Genomic DNA, 21,006 nt, shown 5'->3' on the forward strand with positions numbered 1-21,006 from the left:
CTGGTGGTGACTGATTAATCTTATTATTATTTCTTTTTGGAGTATCTGTTTGAACTCATGAATTTTTGTGCAGTTGATATATTTAAATTATTTATAGTCAGTATTTATTCTTATGCCCAAATTGCTTTATCCTAGGCCAGTGGGAGCCCCTTCAAGTTGATTTCTGTATCTTTTTGATAGCACCCCATCAGTCTTTGACAGTTTCGTTGTTTTCTGGTATAACGTGTTTTCCAGACATGGAATTGGTTATTCCTTTAAGGAACCTGGTTCCTTTAAGTGGAAAGTAGTATTTAGAAATAATCTAGGTATAGAGAGCATTCCATAATTAAACACATGAACATTTCTGCAGTTAAATACATGAATATTCATTCACACTAAGTGAGAAAAATAGACTATAAATAACGTCACATCAGCTCAGGTCAGGTTTTGTCCCCAAATGATCTACCCCAAATCTTAATTTTTAAGAGCTTTTTTAAAAATTATAATGACAAATAAGAGATTATGTATGGAGCTATGGTGCATTTGTTTGCTTGTGCTGAAAATTGAGGATAATAATTTTGTGGGCTGTAGAAATAGAGAAGTCTGGTTTTTGTTAAAAGAGAAATGACTGATTTCTTTGTAAATGGTAGACTAAAAGATATGTAACTTAACTAATGCCTCTAATTATTTTAGGTGTTTCTAGTTATAAATACATAGGTCAGATTTTCGAATATATATTTTTATGAGTAGTGCATGTGAATTTTGTTAAAAAATTTTTTCTTTTGATTATATAAAATTTTTTTAAGATTACTTGACGTGTAATAAGTTCTTAATAATAGTTTCCTCTTGCTGTTCTTCTTCTTATTATTATTTTTGGCTCATTTAGACCAGAGGAATCTCAACCTAAACACTATTGACATTTTAAATAGGGTAATTCTTTATTTTGGGGGACTCTTCTGTGCACTGTAGGATGTTTAACAGCATTTCTGGCCTCTACCCATGAGGTGTTATGCCACCCCACCAGTTGTGACAATTAAAATTGTCTTCTGGGACTTTCCTGATGGCTTAGTGGTGAAGAATCTGCCTGACAGTGCAGGAGACACAGATTTGATCCCTGTTCCGGAAAGATCCCACATACCACCTAACGACTAAGCTCGTGTGCCACAGCTATTGAGCCTGTGCTCTAAAGCCAGGGAGCTGCAACTGCTGAGCCCCCATGCTGCAACTACTGAGGCTTGTATGCCCACGTTCCACAGCAGGAGAAGCCACTGCCGTGAGAAGCCTGAGCACTGCCACTAGAGAGTAGCCCCTGTCACAGCTAGAGAGAAGTTGGCATAGCAACGAAGACCCAGCATAGCCAAAAAAACAACAAAAAGTCTCCTGACATTGCCAGATGTCCTCTGGGGAGGGGGGTGGGTAAAATCACCCCCAGTCGAGAATCATTTATTTAGACTCATCAGGTAACGTTTTTGATACTAAAAATAAGTTTATCTGATTAGTGAGATAAAAAGGAAGTTGTGTATATTGAGATGAGGCAGTATTTAGAAAGCCATGTTGCCACCAGCCCTGTGTAAGTCACCTCTTCCTAATTTATACTTACAGTCATTTCAGTATGTATATTTTTATAGTTAAAGCCCAGTTCTCTTTTTTTGTTGGGGAGATTGTTTTCCTTTCTTAATTTGAGATTTTAAAGGACTATCATTTTTCCTTAATATATAGATTAATGTTACTTTTTGAGATTCTGTATAAATTTATTTCCTTATGTTAGCTTAGAATAGAAAATGATAACAAATTTGAATAAGAAGTGACTTGAAATAGTTAATCAAGAGCTAATCTTTACTTACAAACTGTGCTCTGCTTGCCACTAGATGGACCCATTCTCATAATGAACAGAGGAAAACTGAAAAAAAAAAAAAAAAAAAAAAAAAATGCTTCCCCTCCCCAACTCCTAAACATTGAAGATAAATGAGGTTAGGCTTGTAGTATACCTATTTAATGAAATTAAAAAAAAAAATCAGGTACATAATCTTCCATATTTTTCTATAGAGATTTGTTTTGTTGAAGGTTTTTATGTTTCTTACTTCACGCTTTTCTTACTTTAACAATCTAGTCATTTATTAATACTTTGAAGTATAACAATAAAGTAAAACTTTATGTACTTATTTAACAAAGAATATTAAAAGAGCACTGGTACTTAAATTGTGTATCATCACATGACTTAATCACTTGATTGCAATTATTCGTACATATGTTATTTGTAAAAATATTTGCTCTAAAGAGATGCAAAAACAGTAGTGGTGTAGATGAGAAACATATCTAAAGTTAGAGTGTTGTTATTTAGTCTCTAAGGCATGTCTGACTCTTCGAGACTCAGTGGACTGTAGCCTGCCAGGCTCCTCTGTTGGGATTTCCCAGGCAAGAATACTGGAGTGAGTTGCTATTTCCTTCTCCAAAAATTAGAGTATTTGTTGCTTAAATTGGTCTCAAATATAAAGTAGAAAGGAAATTTACATATTGTGTTGATACATGTTGAATAAAAAAGTCTGTTTACATAAACTGACATCTTTGCATAATTTTTGAGGCATCTTTTCTTACAGAGTACTGGAGATGATGACTTTATAGAGTTTCATGATTATAGCAGCTTATTTCTAAGGAGTGTCTTTTTTTGTTCAAGGCTGATCTCTTTATTATTATTTTTTTAAATCTCTTAGGAAACTTCATTTCAGTTACATCATTGTTCTCTATTACTTTCAACCTCTGTGAATTAACCAGATCTTTCTCAGCCTATAAACGTATTAAACCTCTTATATTAAAATATTACCCTGCCCCCAAAAAACCTTTTCTTGCTCTTTTATATGTCCCTTTCCCCTTCCCAGCACACTTTCCAAAAGATTGATACTCAAATCCGTCCATTCCTATTCACCTCATTGCAACCTGGAGTCCTCCCTCTAAACAAATAGCGACTTTCAGTTCTTATCTTCATGTGACATTTACACAGTGCTTGGGACTTCCTCTTTCCCTGGTAAACATGACCCTATGTTCATGTTCTCTTTATTTTCTTGGCCCCCATGAAAGTTCATTTTTAGTCTTTTTTAAAATGCCTTCCCACCCCCTCAACTTATTCTTGAAAGGTTAGTTTTCCTCACATTCCATCTTTATTTATGTTTTCTTGTTCTACCCATTTTTAGTGATTTTTATCCACACCACAGACACCTTCTGTAGTTGACTATATGCTGATCATGAATCCACAACTCCAGCTAGACCTTTCTGTGAAGCTCTTTACCCTATTTCCAAATATTTTTGAGTCTCATAAGAAAACACTGCCCCCCTCCCATTTTTTTTTTTGTATTTTGGCCACACCACCAGGCATAGGGATGGTTCCCTGACCAGGAATTGAACCCACGCCTCTGCAATGAAAGCGCCGAATCCTAACCACTGGAAGGTTAGGATCCCTCTGGGTCACCAGGGGACTTCCTATTAAGAACCTTAAACTCTGCACGTCCAAGTGTGCTCACTGTGTTGACTCTGCACATCCAGCTGTACTCATTGTGTTGCCCAGTAAACTGATATAAACTCCTGTATTTCATAACTTGGTGGGTGGTATCACTGCCTAATTAGTCATCCAAGTCAGAACCGAAGACTCCTTCTACATCTTTTCTATCAGTGTTGACAGTAATTGATCCCTCAGATTGCAGATTCTACCTTAAATGTTTCTTCCATCTGCCTCTCCGTGTTATTCCTATCACCAGGACCCTTGTCAGTCAAACCCTAATCTCACATAGAGATTAGTGGATGATTTCCTTACTAGTTTTCTTGGCTTCATTGATGCTTCTTCTCTGTTTTGTGTTGAACTGCCATTGAAGTGGATTTTCTAAAATGTGATAATTTAGTAATGTACACCAAGTCGTTTTTTATTACATTTTCAAAGTAGTTAAAATGATTTGAGAATGCAATCATTTTTGGAAGTTATGAAGCTCATTTGTAGCTTTGCATATTATAAAGATAGGACCATACTTACCTGGAATATGTTCTGAAAAAAAGCTTAACAAAAACAAATTTCTTTTTCTCAGCAGTTTTTCCTTTTAAAAGTCTATTTTGAAACGTTATAGGCTAATGTAAAGTTGGCTTCTAGAGAACTTTAAAGTAGTATTATTTTTATTGTACTGTATATTCATCAATTTCTATATCCAGTCAAATGTCCTGTGTGGGTATGTATGTGTGTCTTTTAGAATTGTGTGTTTGATGAAATATCTCCATATGTAAAATGCTTGGATCTTTTAGTTTTGAAATTAAACTTTAGACCTTAGAAACATTTGTAATTAATAAATCAGTATATTTACACTTTTTGCTAGTGCTATAAGTTAAATTCCAAGCAATTTAAGCTGACAGGTTTAATAGTTATAAGAGAGGGCTGAGTTTTAAAAATGTGGTTATTTTATAAAATGATTGAAATGTTTTGTTTGCAGGTTGGAATTTTGAAGTGAAATGTGGCCTCTGAAGTGATTTGTAATTTTAAATCAAAACTGCTTTATTTTCTAGGTGTTCATTGTACCCATGGTTTCAATCGCACTGGTTTCCTCATATGTGCCTTCTTGGTGGAGAAAATGGATTGGAGGTATTTGTTTCTTGTTGTAGTGAAAGAAGATATATTTAGTAATTGATAAAAAATTTTATTGATTTTTTTTCAGTTTTAGCATTTTATATTTCTAGGTTTTTGGTGAAGTAATGATTAACATGATTTCAGTGGTTTTTATTTTAGATTTGGTTAATCTTTAGAATACCATTCATTACTGATGTTTTCTACCAAGTAGCATGTTGAGTGCTTATGGATCCTAAATACTATACATTTTCTTTCCCAGATTTTTTTTCACATCTTTCAGAATTATCAGAGATAAGTCCTCCCAATATTTTGTGTATGTTTTCACCTTGGAGGTTACTACTGTTGTTTTTCATTTCATTTTTAAGTACCTTTAAAAAAAAATAGCTGCTGAGTATTAGAAAAAGCTTAAATACCATAAATACCACGCACCTTATGTTAAAACCGTTTCAGAATGGTTTGTCTCTTAGTAGATTGAATGCCTTGAGAGTAGGGACTGTGGTGTCTCCATTTTATAAAACTTCTGTTGTGCTTTGTATAATAGTCTTAAATATAAAGGTATTTTGGGGGACTGAGTCACTCTGTTTAAGCCAATCAACAGGTCTTTATGAGCACCTGTTAACTTGTAAAGTGTCTTTTTAGATTCTGAGAGATTAGAGAATGAGATATTTCTGAATTTCCTCATATACTTTAAAGGTCTTTTGTTTACAAAGCCTTTCATGCAGTAAGTCCTTCTCTGAATATAATCACCTGAAGTAGACATGTGATTATATGTTTCCCTGTTCACTTATCCTCTGTGGTTCTCTACTGCATACATTCTGCCTCTGCCTTTCTGCCCTTTCAGATGCTCTAAAAGGTAACTCTACACTATGTCGACTGCTATGTCAGACTCAGCCTATGCTTAGCCTCCCTCTGGTGACCTCTGCTCTTAACGCTTGGGTCTGTTGAAAGTTCCTGAAAAACCAGCATGCTTTTACTTTATCTTCATGTTGCTTTTCCTTGACTGGTGTTTTCTGTTACAATCAGACCTCAACCTTTAAGGGTTTACTTAAATTCTTTACAGACTCCACCCGGGTCTCCTCATTACACTCATTGCAGTTTACCTTTAGAGTTTAGGAAATACCATGTACCTTGTGTTAAAACTGTTTCAAAATGATTTGTCTTAGTAGATTGAATGCCTTGAGAGTAGGGATTGTGATGTATCTATTTTATGAAACCTCTATTATACTTTGTTATAATAGCCTTAAATATAATAAGAGAATTTTGATAAATCTGCATAAATGGAGAGTAGTGAGGAAATTGCATGGTGTTTATTTTCCATAGTATTGAAGCAGCAGTTGCTACTTTTGCTCAAGCCAGACCACCAGGAATTTATAAGGGTGATTACTTGAAAGAACTTTTTCGTCGCTATGGTGATATAGAGGAAGCACCACCCCCACCTCTATTGCCAGATTGGTGTTTTGAGGATGATGAAGATGAAGATGAGGACGAGGATGGAAAAAAGGAATCAGAACCTGGGTCAAGCGCCTCCTTTGGTAAAAGGAGAAAAGAACGTTTAAAATTGGTAATGTTTAAAGCTATTATTATAGTCTTTACCTTTTTCCTCTACAGGCTTATTGAGATTTATGCAAATAGAATGTTGACTATGTTTGTTTTGCTGGATTTGTAAGGTTTCTCTATACCTGTTATTTCCAAAGACTCTTTTTTTTGACTGCACCACGTGGCTTGTGGGGTCTTAGTTCCCCAACTGACGATTGAACCTAGACCCTTGGCAGTGAGAGTGTGGAGTCTTAACTACTGGACCACCAGGAAAGTCCCCCAAAGACTTTTTTTTTAATTAATTTTTATTGGAGTATAGTTGCTTCATAATGTTGTATTCGTTTCCTCCTTCAGCAAAGGAGGTGAACTTTTCAGCAAAGGAAAGTGAACTTTCCTCACTTCAGCAAAGTGAATCAGTTATACATATACAGTTATCCCCTCTTTAGATTCCCTTCCCATTTAGGTCACCACAAAGCATTGAGGAGAGTTTCCTGTCCTCCCAAAGATTCTTGATAGCCATGGATCATGGCCTTTTCTACAAAAAATTTTCAGTTATATAAATTTATCCCATTTTTATTTCTTAGGTAAACCAAAGAACTGTTAGATGTTAGATTGAGAATTTATTGTTTCTTTGCAAAAGATGTGAGATTCCAACTAAATGTAAAATGAATATTTTTACTAGTGCTTTACAAACTTGTCTCATATTTAAAATAACTTTATACATAAATTCTCCTTTCCATGGGTGGCACTTTCATATTTTTCTGTAAAGTTGAATTCAGAAGACTCTTATTTCTTCAGTAAGCAATTCCTATTAATCTTCTAGAAATACAAGGCCTAACAAAAAACATTAGGTGTTACCTTCTTTTCTTGGTGGGATAGTGGGATATATTGAGAAGAAAAATGCTGGTTGTGACTACATACAGAAGTATATGTTGTAGGCCAAAGGGGAAAGTTAGGAAAAGTGTGGTGGTAATTAATTGTTAATAAAGTTAATCATTCAGGTATGTGGGCTACCATTGTTGAGTAGTAAGCAGTATACCTCACAACTCATTTCTTAGTAGGTGTTGATTCACAGGCAGGGAAGAAAATGCCTTAAATGTAAATCATAAAATATAATTATTTGGGACTTAAAGTTTCTTGTTTGGAAAACATTTTGTTAATATGTACATATTTCAAACTTCAGCATTCTACCACCACTAACAAGTGTATAAATTGCTTTGAAACATGAAACTAATTTCAAAAAGAACATTTTTTTTTACTCTAACTTATTTTCTGGATTTATATATATCTGAAATTACTGAATCACATATCTGGAAAAATAAGTATCATATTCTAAAGAAAGTCTACTAGCATAACGCATAGATGATTACCCTCTTATATCATTTTTATGAGGGAATTCAACTGAATTTTTTAAGAGTAACATTAATTAGAAGCATATACTTAATGTGTTCTTGAATTATGATCTAGTATTTAAAAGTGTAAAAGTTTAAACGGTTTACTGGAAAAGGTCAGTTTTCATTCCAATCCCAAAGAAGGGCACTGCCAAAGAATGCTCAAACTACCGCACAATTGCACTCATCTCACACGCTAGTAAAGTAACGCTCAAAATTCTCCAAGCCAGGCTTCAGCAATATGTGAACCATGAAATTCCAGATGTTCAAGCTGGATTTAGAAAAAGCAGAGGAACCAGAGATCAAATTGCTAACATCCATTGGATCATTGAAAAAGCAAGAGAGTTCCAAAAGAACATCTGTTTCTGCTTTATTGACTATGCCAAAGCCTTTGACTGTGTGGATCACAATAAACTGTGGAAAATTCTTAAAGAGATGGGCATACCAGGCCACCTGACCTGCCTCTTGAGAAACCTGTATGCAGGTCAGGAAGCAACAGTTAGAACTGGACATGGAACAACAGACTGGTTCCAAATAGGAAAAGGAGTACGTCAAGGCTGTATATTGTCACCCTGCTTCTTTAACTTCTGTGCAGAGTACATCATGAGAAACGCTGGGCTGGAGGAAGCACAAGCTAGAATCAAGATTGCCAGGAGAAATATCAGTAACCTCAGATATGCAGATGACACCACCCTTACAGCAGAAAGTGAAGAAGAACTAAAGAGCCTCTTGATGAAAGTGAAAGAGGAGAGTGAAAAAGTTGGCTTAAAGCTCAACATTCAGAAAACTAAGATCATGGCATCTGGTCCCATCACTTCATGGGAAATAGATGGGGAAACAGTGTCAGACTTTATTTTTGGGGGCTCCAAAATCACTACAGATGGTGACTGCAGCCATGAAATTAAAAGATGCTTACTCCTTGGAAGGAAAGTTATGACCAACCTAGGCAGCATATTCAAAAGCAGAGACTTTACTTTGTCAACAAAGGTCTGTCTAGTCAAGGCTATGGTTTTTACAGTGGTCATGTATGGATGGGAGAGTTGGAGTATAAAGAAAGCTGACCACCGAAGAATTGATGCTTTTGAAGTGTGGTGTTGGAGAAGACTCTTCAGAGTCCCTTGGACTGCAAGGAGATCCAACCAGTCCATCTTAAAGGAGATCACTCCTGGGTGTTCACTGGAGGGACTGATGGTGAAACTGAAACTCCAGTACTTTGGCCACTTGATGTGGAGAGCTGACTCCTTTGAAAAGACCCTGATGCTGGGAAAGATTGAGGGCAGGAGAAGAAGATGACAGAGGATGAGATGGTTGGATGGCATCACTGACTCAAGGACATGAGTTTGAGTAAGCTCCGAAAGTTGGTGATGGACAGGGAAGCCTGGCATGCTGCAGTCCATGGGGTCGTGAAGAGTCCAACACGACTGAGCGATTGAACTGAACTGAACTGATTTTACAAAATGAGTTAAGTTTGCAGCATTTATTTTTCTTTGCCAGCAGAAATGTTTTAAAAATGACATTTATTTAAAAATATTAAGTACCATTAAATCCTTATTGTTACAAAAGAGCTCCAGTGGCATAAGAGGAAACTAGCAGAGAAGTGCATGTTTCTTTAGGGGGAAAAAAATGATGTAAAATAAAAGCAAACCCAAACCTGGTTTCTCCTGTTTTGTTTTGTCAGTTACTCACAGGAGTATTTAAAAATTCCTCACTATGATTATGGATTTACCTGTTTTTCCTTAGAGTACTGTTAGATTTTGCTTTATATATTTTGAGGTGACACATTTCACATTCGTGTGAAAATGCCTTTATTTTCCTCATCTTTTTGAAGAACAGTTGTTCTTCGAAACCCAGGTTCTTGACTTCTGTGTTGGCGTGTTGAAGATACTATTCTGTAATTCATTTCTTTTGAGAAGTTGCTTCTTTGAAGGCAATTTCTTTTTGGTTTTGATTTTCAGCAGTTTTACTATGATGTTTCTCCCTGTGGTTTTCTTTGCATTTTTCCAGCTTCCTACTTGCAGTGACCCTTGAATCTATGGTTGGATTTTTCTTTTATCAGTTTTAGATATTCTTGGCTATTATCTCTTCAAATATTATTTTAAATCAATTTTTTCATCTCTTTCCTTCTACCCAATAGACCTTTTATATTTTATTATTTCTTAAAATGTTGTCTATGTTCTTTTCAGTACTTTCTATCCTTTTGTTTCATTTTTTTCAGTCTGGATATTTTTTTCTGACCAAGTGTTTTAATTCTCTGTTTTAAGTTTGTGCTGCTGTTAAATTTATCCATTAAGTTCTTAATTTCAGTTATTTTACTTTCACTTCTGGAATTTCAGCTTGAGTATTAAAATAACTTTCAGTTCTCTACTGGGATTCTGCATCTTGTCATTTAGGTTTTTGAATTTATTAACCCTATTTGAAAGCCCATGTGAAGTAACTAATGTATAGCTATCCTCTGGGTCTTTTTTTTTTTTTCTTCTTGTGTCCTTTGATTTCTAGTCAATTGTAGTTTTTTGTTTGTTTGTTTTCTTCATACCTGGGTATTTCTGCTAGCTAGACATTATGTATGAAAAATTACGGAAATGATTTGTGGCTCTTTACCACGTTATCTTCCTTCAGAGAAGATTTACTTTTGCTCCTACACAAGATAGGAGTAGAGAATCTTAACTCAGTTCGGAATTGACCTGTTAAAAGCTGGGCTTTAGTTTGAGAGCTGGTCTGATTTTGGTTCACCCCAATTCCTAGAGTGTGGTCCTCTGGGAATTCTAACTGAAAGCCTGGAAAATTAAGCAGGACCTCTCCTTGATGGCCTGGTACTCTAGTTTTTGTTTTCCCTTTCTTGTGATAAATGCTGAAAGTTCTGTTCAGTTTCTTACCCTCTCAGCTACTGTTTTTGAAACAGTGCCTATAGAGGAAAATCCTAGAGGAGAAAAATTATGCCAGCTGTCTAGCACATCTCGCTGGAATTCCATTCTTTCTGAGTTCTTGGCTTCAGGTCCTTACCACCTTTATAATTCTCTGATGTCTTAAAACAGGTACTTTTAACTTGTTTTGTAGTGTTTTCTCATGGCTACACAATTGGTCTAAATAAGCTAGTCTGCCATTGCTGAAAGCAGCAAGCTTCCCTTCTCTGTTTTTGGAGGAAGCAATTAGGTTTGATCTCTGACTGACATTGAGGACATGGTGAATTTCAAGAATATTTGTATTTATACTTCCAAAGGTGGAGTCATGAAAAAAGAAAACTCTAAAGCCTTTTGTACTTTAGTAGGTTTTTCTTCTTTTCAGATCATAATTAGTAAATATTAAAATTGTTAAATATTTTTTATTTATAAAAATAATATCTTACATTAAAGAAAGTTTGGAAACAAATAATCTTTCAGTTTTCACCCTGCCACTAGCATTTTTATCATCTTAAAAGAATTTCTTCCTTTTACTTACCTGTCTAGTTACTTATCTCTTTTAGAGTGTCCACAAGTGACGTAAAGTTCAGTTCTCTTTGTAAAATAAAAATGTGAAAATCTGGAAGTGTAAAGGGTTAAAAGTTATCTCTTTATTCCCACTTCTACTCTACTTTTTGATTATACTTCTAGATACTGACTTTTTCTATGCATTTATATACATTTATTCAGTTTTAACCTGACTCCTCATATCTATTGTTAACATAAATGTATTTAATATTAGCTTTTTTTTTTTTTCCCCCACTTGGATATCTTTTCTTAGTACATACAGAACTACCTCATTCCTTTTAGGTAGCACCAGAGGGAATAGTTTATAAGCAGCAAACAGAACATTTCTTTAGAAGACAAGAGAGGACATCAAGCCATAAAATAACAGCAGGCTATTATGAAGAAGAACCAGTTAGAGAACTTGGAAATTATAATAATAAAGGAAAAAATCAGGAGGTGGGTTTGATAGCAGCCTGAAGTTAGCAGCCTGAAGGAGATTATCAAACTGGAAGATCCAGGTAAGAAATTTTTCCTGGATGTAGCACAAAAGGACAAGGAAATATGCAGAATAGTTTAGAGTTTTAGGTAGTGACCTGTGTGAATGATTTAATGGTACGAAAAGTCACAGAGGGAACAAGTATGGTAAGGATAGGAAGTGTCTTTCTGAGGTTTATTTTCTGTGACAGTAGAGCTAGGTCACAGTAGTTATCTTAAGAAACTAATGGGAGATGAGAAAAAGGAGACAGTTGTGGTCAGGGTCCACAGTGCCGCCCCGCTTTTGAAAATTTGCTAGAACTTAACATATACTTAGTTGTCCTCAGAGCTAAGATTTAGTGCAGCAATGTACTAAGAATATCCGGATCAAAAGGGGAAAAAAGAAGTGGAGTTTTGAGGAGTCCATGTGCAGGCTTCCTTATGCTCTCTCCTTCCCGCAGGGAATCAGTCATACAGAGCTCACTCTTCCCATAGCAGTGGAAATGCAGCAGCGTGTGTGTGATGTTGCTGTCTAGGGAAGCTTGTTAGAGTCTCAGTGCCTACGGTTTTTATTCATGGTTGGTCATGTAGATAGCGTGTACCTAGCATGTATCAGTATTCCAGAATCCCAGAAGCGAAGCATTTGTTCAGCGTAAGTTTTAGTGTCTGTACAGGTAGTTTAGGCATGATGACCCAGTCTTATCAGTTGACTGAGAACAGTGAAGGTCGTTTCCCAGATGCCATCCAGAGGCCCACCTGGCAAGCACCCTGTTACGTTGACTCTTTTCTACACACTGGTGCACACTATTTGAACAGTTTAATTATGAGCAAAAAGGGAGATGGAGGGTGATTGCTTGATGCAGACATATTTAGGAAAGGCTTCAAGCATAGTTATTACTTGAGGATAGGAACTAGTAGAATCAATGAAGTTGAAAATAACCTGAAATCATAGCAGAAGAAATGGTAGAGCAATTTCTGAGGAGACTGAAGGAAATGGAGTTCATGAGCAGATAGAAATAGGTCTTTAACAAGAGTAGGGAAATCCCATCCTTTGCACTGAGATTGTGATTTTTCCTCAGTAAATTTCAGCTGCCTACTTCCTTGTGGGTAGGGAAGGCATCCCATCCATAAAGGGAGCTTTTATGCAACCAGCCACAGTGGATATCTGCCCTACTTGATGTCTGCTGCTGCTGCTAAGTCACTTCAGTCGTGTCCGACTCTGTACGACCCCATAACGGCAGCCCACGAGGCTCCCCCGTCCCTGGGATTCTCTAGGCAAGAACACTTGAAGTCTAGTTGACTGCTAATGGCTGAATGAGTTAGCCTGAATGGAAGAGGAGCTATAGAAAGAGGCCAGGAGAGCAGTGAGGATGTAAGAGAATTGTTTACACTATGCTATGGGACTTGGGCAGTGCGAGAATGAGTGGTTTTCACTTAAGAGAAAAGTGAGTGCTTTTCTTGGTGGAGAGCTAGCTTCCAATGAAGACACAGGGTACAGAGTGTTCGTGAAAAAGGTTGAGTTTGCAGGGAAGGTTATTTATGAAAAAGAGATTCCAGGGTTTACATTGGAAAGGTGATTAATGATAAGATGAACCAAGAAGGGGCTCAGAAGCAGTGAGGACAAGACCATCAGAGAGGAAAGGTGACTGGAGAGTTGAATTTTGGGTGATGTCAACAGTGTGGTTGACAGGCATGACATGTGTGGATGTAATTAATTGGCAAGTTCATGGTTAGAAAACTTTCATTTTTCTTTTCTTTTAGTTGAGATTGAAGATAGTTAACAGAGAGCCAAGAGTGATTAATTCTTTGTATCTGTACTGAGGCTCAATATTTATTCATTATGTTCAGTTAAAAAATTTAGCTTGTTCAAATGTAGTGTTTGTGTTTTTAGGATTAATTTATGCTAATTTGACCTTTGCTTTTCAGAAATTATCATTGATTTTTTTGTCTTTGCTTAGGAAGTACATGCTCATAGGTGAAACTGGATACCTTCTTCATGTAAAACTTCTATGCTATTAGTACTTTCAGAGTAAAGATGCTTTCTTTTTTTAATTAATATGTACAAGATATAATTTTATCAGGATATTGAAGTTATTTGAGTATCTCAGTAACTATGTTGAAAAAACAACCCCCTGATTAAGTTTTCCTTTGAAAATACTCTGTTTAGTTATTGTATTTAATGGAGAAATGATTCTAAAACAGAAACTTCATTGGCAGATAAAGAGAGGTTATGGTATAATAGGAGAGGAATGGTACTCTTTCATCCTTTGGCTCATGGAACCTCCCTTGAAGGAAAACAAAGTAGATGACATTTTAAATAACTATAAAATATGATTCAGAACTAGGGGCAAAAAGTAGGATCAGCGTCTGCTGGATTGACCTAGGACTCTTCTAGATTTGACCTAGGACTTTTCTAGATGTATATGTACTAAAATTGCATTTTTTTCCCCTTCCCAAATAGTTCAGGTTGCCAAGCCTTTGCCAGAAGATTGATCATTGCAGTTTGCAGACCATATTTTTTATTCCTTAATTAAGTTAACAGCTAGAGTTGTTTTATAGATTTTTCTTGAGACCGATGCCAGCCCTCTTACGGGTTGCAAAGTAATTGTAACATGAATCTAGACTATTTTTTTAGTGTCTAAAATTTCGAGGAGTGTTTTGATTTATTTATTTGATACATAAATTCTCCATCTGCTTCACTTCTCTGTGATATTTTAAAAGTATATTTGCTATGAAATACAATAATACATTTTCTGTAGTTCTGAGTTAAAGGATTTAGATTAAAACTTCAGGGATGTTGGAGAAGGAAATGGAAACCCACTCCAGTATTCTTGCCTGGGAAATCCCATGGACAGAGGAGCCTGGCAGGCTACAGTCCATGGGGTTGCAAAAGAGTTGGACATGACTGAGCGACTAAGCAACAAAAAGTACAAAGTGTTCAATCCTAACTAGTTAGCTGGAAATCATTTAGAAGTTGTGTGGGTCAAAGCAGTGGAGAATGTACGCATTAGATCTCATTCAGTTAGTAACCTTTACTGAATCCTGTGTATGTTTGTTAAACAATAAACCAAAAGCTTTTGTATTAAAAAAAAATTCAGTGATGAGTAATATTTAGTTTTTATGTTGATACATCCAATGACTATAGCTTAGCCATTTTGTCTACTGTTAGAGTCTTATTCTAGTTTACAAAGGTATATATTGTAGGTGTGTATCTCAAAATCCAAGTTCCATTAGGGACACAACTTTCCATCCTCTTCAATGAGAATCTTTGGTGAATGGTATAGTTTAGACCTGGGTTCAAATTCTGTTTTTACCATTTGAATAAATTGCATAAAATCGTTATGCCTCATTTGTTCATCTATGAAATAAGTGTAATGCAGTCTGATTCTCAGAATTGTTACAAAGGTTAGAGAAACTGTAAAATTCCAGGTACTTTGCCTGACTGAGTAAATGGTGGGTAAGTTATTATTGCTGTTATGATTCCTGAATAGTGACCATGGTTGCTTTGATAGCATGATATAGACACTGGGCTGTATATGTACATTGAAAATCATATGCTGGATTAAGGAAAACTAGTGTACAATCCAGGGAAGTCTACAGAACCTCCTGTAGCAGACTATTTGTTGCATATATTTACTCAGATTTCTGAAAATAAATGAATCTATCATTCCGTCTAGTCTTTGTAGATAGATTTGAACTCTAATGTATTTTTCTTTTCCTTTTATTTTCAGGGTGCTATTTTTTTGGAGGGTGTAACTGTTAAAGGTGTAACTCAAGTAACAACTCAGCCAAAGTTAGGAGAGGTACAGCAGAAGTGTCATCAATTCTGTGGCTGGGAAGGGTAATAAGCATTTTAAATTTTAATTAAAGTTTTAAATAAAATGTATTCTTACTCTGCAGTACTTAACATTAATGCAAACGGTGACATAGCTTCTTTGCTCCATGAAATTTCTGTGTTTACATAGAATTTTTTGTCAAGCAAAAGTTTATCAGATTTTTCTCAAGATAAACAGTGTAATTAGATTTTTGAGTCAAAATTAGATGACTCACATGTCTTCTCTAGAGGAATAGAAAATTACTATTGTTACCTTCTGGTACTTGTTTTGTGGGTTTGATTCTACTGTTGCTGATTAGAGTTTTGGTTGCCCTTATGATTTTATTAAGAAGAGGTGAAACTTGAATGAGCCTCACTTTCCAGTTTTTCTGTTATCAGAAACCTAGAAGAATCAGCTTTAAATATACTCTGCCCCTTACCATGACTTAAAGATATTCATAAGACATTTTATAGCAGAGTATTCAGGAGAGAGTTCATGGCTCTTACCTGTTGCTCTCAGGTCTTGGTCTGTGATCATTCCGGTTGGTCTTTGCCATCTGTGGCAGAAAACTGTAATACAGTTAGAACATGATGAAATAGGGTTATTGTTAAAAATTCCTAATATAAAGAACTTCTGGACTGGTACATACAGATCAATCGACTAGAAATAATTTTAACTGAAAGCTGCAAATGATGATGAAGTGATGTCAGTTTAGTGTTCTGTTAAACCCTTGCCAGTGTACCTTAATCTCGACCTAAATTTCTCCTGTTTTGTCACTTCTGGGCATCTTTTGAGCAGACACTTGCCAACCCTGCAGAGTTATGCCAAGTTGGCAGTGTCATGACGGAGAAATATGGGGTCTAGAGCAATGTAAGATAATTAAGGCAAGACTTAAACTTCTTCCTGAAGTAAAAGACTTGTAAATATATGTGCTTTACTATTTAGATCATGTATGTTAATATTTAAAAATTAGCCCAGTAGTCATAATTCATAGTGGCATGTAGGATCTTGTTAACTCGCATTTTAAAATGTGAAGAAAATGATAAGATTTTGTTAGCATTCTTGTGAAAGCTGATATTACTCCAACTGATGTTAATTTTGTAATTGGGAGACCATTGTGCTACATGTGTGACTCGTGTGAGATTGGTTTAAGACATGTATTGCTTTGTATGGATACCAGCCATAATAGTGATACAGTGATCTTCGTTAAGGTCTGGATTCCCTGGAGCACAGCCTGTTTCCATGGACAAGCAAAACATTAAACTTTTGGAGCAGAAGCCATATAAAGTAAGCTGGAAAGCAGATGGTACTCGGTAAGTTAGACTTCGGAAAAAGAAAAGTTATACTAAATTATATACTAAATTACCCGAATGCTTGAAGAATAGCTTTGTTGTGAGAGAAGGTTTGTACTTTTGGGAGTGACATGAACAGCAAAATAAACTGTTTCATATATTGTATAGTTTTTGTTTTGCTAGTATTCTTAGTTGTCTACTAGTTATCTTTTTCATTTTCTAAATATTTGGTTTCAGATTTATGTTAGTTTGAAATGAATCTATACCAGACTTAAATCTGAAAGTATTTTTTCTTAATAATATTGTACTTTTTGGTATGACTGCTGCCCACCACCTTGTCTTTAATGGTTGTTGGGCACTTCTAAAATTAACAAATGTATTATGAGTTTATAATCTAAAAATTACCAAGTCCCCGATTCATTCTGTATTTTATTCCTTCTATAGTTTTTCTTTTTCTGTTAATCCTTACTAATACTTTTTGTAATTTTATCCACTCTTAAGGTTCTATTCTTACAACAGAGCTTAGCTTCACATTTCATATTCCTAAGTTTAAAAATATTGATACCCTTTGATTATTAAAATTATTAAAAATATTTAAAATATATTAAAAATATAAATTTTACTTAATTTAAATATTAAAATAAATAAAAATAAATTTTTATTAAATAAAGTAATTCCAAACAATTAGCATACAGTGGACACTGAGTAAAAGATAGCTACAGATATTCTTACATATACTTCTGATGTATGTGTATTATATGTGTATGTGTGTATATATATATGTATATGTAATACACATATATATACAAGCATTCTTGCTTTAAGAAAAATTGAATACACAATTCATTGTAGTTATTGCTTAGCTTCTGGTTTTGAGTTTTTATATAAGCAATTCACTAAATGTATACATTTGAAATGTAAATTGTAAATTTTTTTTCCTCATAAAAATGTCCTATGCCTTTGTTTTAATTGAGTGCTAGACATGTAGTCATGCTATACTTGTCCTGACGAATACTTGGTGACTTGTAGAAATAGCTGTTATGTAGATAAACTGTCTATAATATGTTCAGGGAGCTTCTGAACATAGTTACTGCTCTAATGGTTTTTATACAGAACAGTGTAATTACCCCAGGAAATTAGTAACTTGCTTGGATCCTTTGATATGTATCTTGTTAATAAGGTTTGTAGCAGATGTTTATTCCAGTGAGTGGAACTGAATGTTCAGACAGGAATAGTGTGGTTAGGATAATGAGATGCTACACTAGAAAAGACTCTCAAGAGTCTTCTCCAACACCACAGTTCAAAAGCATCAATTCTTCGGCGCTCAGCCTTCTTCACAGTCCAACTCTCACATCCATACATGACCACAGGAAAAACCATAGCCTTGACTAGACGGACCTTTGTTGGCAAAGTAATGTCTCTGCTTTTCAATATGCTATCTAGGTTGGTCATAACTTTTCCTTCCAAGGAGTAAGTGTCTTTTAATTTCATGGCTGCAGTCACCATCTGTAGTGATTTTGGAGCCCAGAAAAATAAAGTCTGACACTGTTTCCACTGTTTCCCCATCTATTTCCCATGAAGTGGTGGGACCAGATGCCATGATCTTCGTTTTCTGAATGTTGAGCTTTAAGCCAACTTTTTCACTCTCCACTTTCACTTTCATCAAGAGGCTTTTGAGTTCCTCTTCACATTCTGCCATAAGGGTGGTGTCATCTGATGACTAAAATAAAATTGTTTATTAAGGTAAGCCTTGTTTCAGATTAAATAAATCAAGTGATACTAGAAAGCTCATGATTGAAAGTCACTTCTCCATCGCCTCTTCCTATCATTTTTACTCCCTAAAGGCAACCACTGCCCACCCCCCACTCGATTATTGTGATATTTGTCTTATTGTGGTGGCCTGGAAATGAACCTGTGATATCTCCCAAGGTCTAAGGCAACCACTTTTAGCTTTTCTTTTTTTATTTCTTTTAATTTATCCTGTGATTATCCTCAAGTCTGTGAGTAACATGTTTATGTTGATGTTTATTAGTTAACTTTAGGTGAGTTTCTAATATGGTCATGAGAATGTGGCTCACCAATTTCTTTCTGCCCGTCTGTTCTTTCTTCTAGTTTCTTATTACAGATAAAACTTATTGATAGTTCCTCATTTATCATGCCTCTATATTTAATCTTCCCTTTATTCTAATAACCCTTACATAGTATTTCTTAATTCTTTTATTTTTTAATTAATTGATTATTTGGGGACACACTGAGCGGTGTGTGGGATCCTAATTCCCCAACAAGGGATTGAACCACACCCTCTGCATTGGAAGGTGGCGTCTTAACCGCTGGACTGCTAGGGGTGACCCAGTATTTCTTAACTCTTACAAGAGTGGAGAAACTTTTGAGTTCCAGGTTTTCCATCTACTTCTTTACATTAGCTCTAACTTTAATATTTTCAACTCTGTTTACATTTACATGCTGTTTGTTAAACATAGGTTTTTGTTTTTTTGTTTTCTGTCAAGGTTGATTTAAATGGTAAAAAATATTTAAAATTTTTTTCTTACTGAACTGTTGTTGAGGTTAGTGGAAAGGAATATATTTCCTTTTTTATGATGTGAAAAGAAATCACTCTGATATTTCTCACTCATAGGGGCTTACTACATAGAATTGATTACAAAGACACTGTGAGAACAAGAAAGCAAAAGGGTGAGAGAGGTTCAGCGAGCTGCTGCTGCCTCTGGTGGGAGCCTGGTTAGCACTTGCTGCCCAGCAGCAGGAAGAGGTACTGCCTGTGTGGCTGCTGCTGCTGGGACTGCTCACCACTGCATGCTAGCAGCCACTCCCCGGGGGTTCTGCCCCAAAGAGCCCTGCCGTCATCTTGTGGCTGCTGCCTTCAGTGCCACCTGAGATGCTGACAGAAACGGATCAGTAGGTTTCTTCCCTTCCCCTTTTTTCCAGTCTCCTTCCAGGGTGTTGGCAAAGGAATCGGGGTAGGGTCATTTGCTTACTTCTCAACCCAGATCCATTGAGAGCAAGTGCTAGGATGGAGCTGACCACTAAAGACAGCCACCTTGCCCAGAGTTCAAAGTCATGCCTTCTCTACCACTTCAAGTAGAATGTTCCTTTTGTCAAGTTTAAATAGGTTCTTTTTAACTCTGATCGTTGCCTTTACCCTATAATCAAGTTTTTTCAAAGTTTGACTCATTTTATTTCTTCTTTGAATTATTTTTTGTTATCCCAAAGACTTTTTTCTCTTTTATAGCCTTCCGTGATTTTTGGCCTGTGTGTAAAGCTCTGTTCCCAACTTTTATCCTGGTTGGATCTAGCTTTCTGGATTCCATGTTTTTTTTCCCTCCCTCTCTTCCCATCCTTTCTTTTTAAATTTAGGTATATTCTCTTATTTTGCAGGAGTACCTCCTTCAGCCTCTTTCTAAGAAAGTTATGTATAAGAAGTAACCCATAAGCATGCTTAGGTGTATGAAAATGCTGTTCCTCTGGTCCTGAGTTTAGTAATTCGGCTGTGTATAAAACTTAGAAATGATTTTCCCTCAGAATAACAAAAACCTTAACTTCTATTAACCTCTGCCACTGATAAAAGTTGTGTTATAATTCTGATTCTAGTGCCGTGTACGTGGTTTGCCCCTGGAAACCTTTAGAATTTTCTCTTTGTTCTTGTCCTGAAGTTTTTCAGTGGACCCACTAATTATGTGAGTCTACACTCCCCCCCCCCCCCCCCCCCCCCACCTTTCCGTTCATTGGCACCTGGTAATCAGTTGAATCTGAAAACCTGAGTTCTTCCATTCAGGGTAATTTTATCTCTCCTATTTGCTCCTTTTTTCCCTTCTGTTTTCCCCCTTTAAACCTACTATTGGTTGTTGTACTGCCTAGATTCTTTTTCTTCTCTAATCTTTTCTGTCATGCTTTTCATCTGCTGGTCTCTTTTTTCAGCTTTCTGATAAGCTTTCTCATTTTTTCCTCTATGCTTATAATGAATTACTAATTTCAGTATTTATGCATTTAAATTTCAAGAGTACATGCATTCTTACTGTCTGCTTATACCTTTCTATGCCAACCTGTTCATAATTTATGGACATGATACCATTTTGAATTTCTTATGGGAATACTAACTGGAAAGCATAGAGTTACTGTATTTTGAATCATCTTTGTTCTTCATGTTTCTGGTTTTCTGAAATGTACAGTGATCCTTGGTTAGCTGCATTTGAAAAAAAGACAGAAAAACTGCTTGAAAGGAATTTTGTGAAAGTCCGCTGGGTTTGTCACGTTGACAGCTTTGCTTCATAATAAGCAGTTGTGCTTGGAGGACCTTCAGTCCTACTGTATGGAGAAGTCTTTGCTTCTGGGCACCATTACCCATGTGGTAGTTGCTTTACTTAAGGGTTTGGTTCAGTTTTTTAAAAGAAGGGCTTTCTAGTTTTATTGATTGATTGCTTAGGAAATGGTTAACTAGTATGTCTTTTCTGTGAGTTGTGG

General features: G+C 35.8%; 1 protein-coding gene across 2 annotated transcripts in view; it reads left to right on the plus strand.

Annotated features, from left to right (window-relative positions):
- The window catches only part of RNGTT (RNA guanylyltransferase and 5'-phosphatase), a 230,848-nt gene that overhangs the window by 28,944 nt on the left and 180,898 nt on the right, over nucleotides 1-21,006 (plus strand). For both annotated transcript variants that reach the window (XM_070796090.1, XM_070796092.1), the window contains exons 5-8: nucleotides 4,519-4,594; nucleotides 5,900-6,140; nucleotides 15,155-15,264; nucleotides 16,450-16,551. In XM_070796090.1, coding sequence (XP_070652191.1) covers nucleotides 4,519-4,594; nucleotides 5,900-6,140; nucleotides 15,155-15,264; nucleotides 16,450-16,551 — 529 coding nt within the window. The remainder of the gene's footprint in view (nucleotides 1-4,518; nucleotides 4,595-5,899; nucleotides 6,141-15,154; nucleotides 15,265-16,449; nucleotides 16,552-21,006) is intronic.

Source organism: Bos indicus, chromosome 9 (assembly GCF_029378745.1).
Source record: "Bos indicus isolate NIAB-ARS_2022 breed Sahiwal x Tharparkar chromosome 9, NIAB-ARS_B.indTharparkar_mat_pri_1.0, whole genome shotgun sequence".
NCBI lineage: Eukaryota > Metazoa > Chordata > Mammalia > Artiodactyla > Bovidae > Bos > Bos indicus.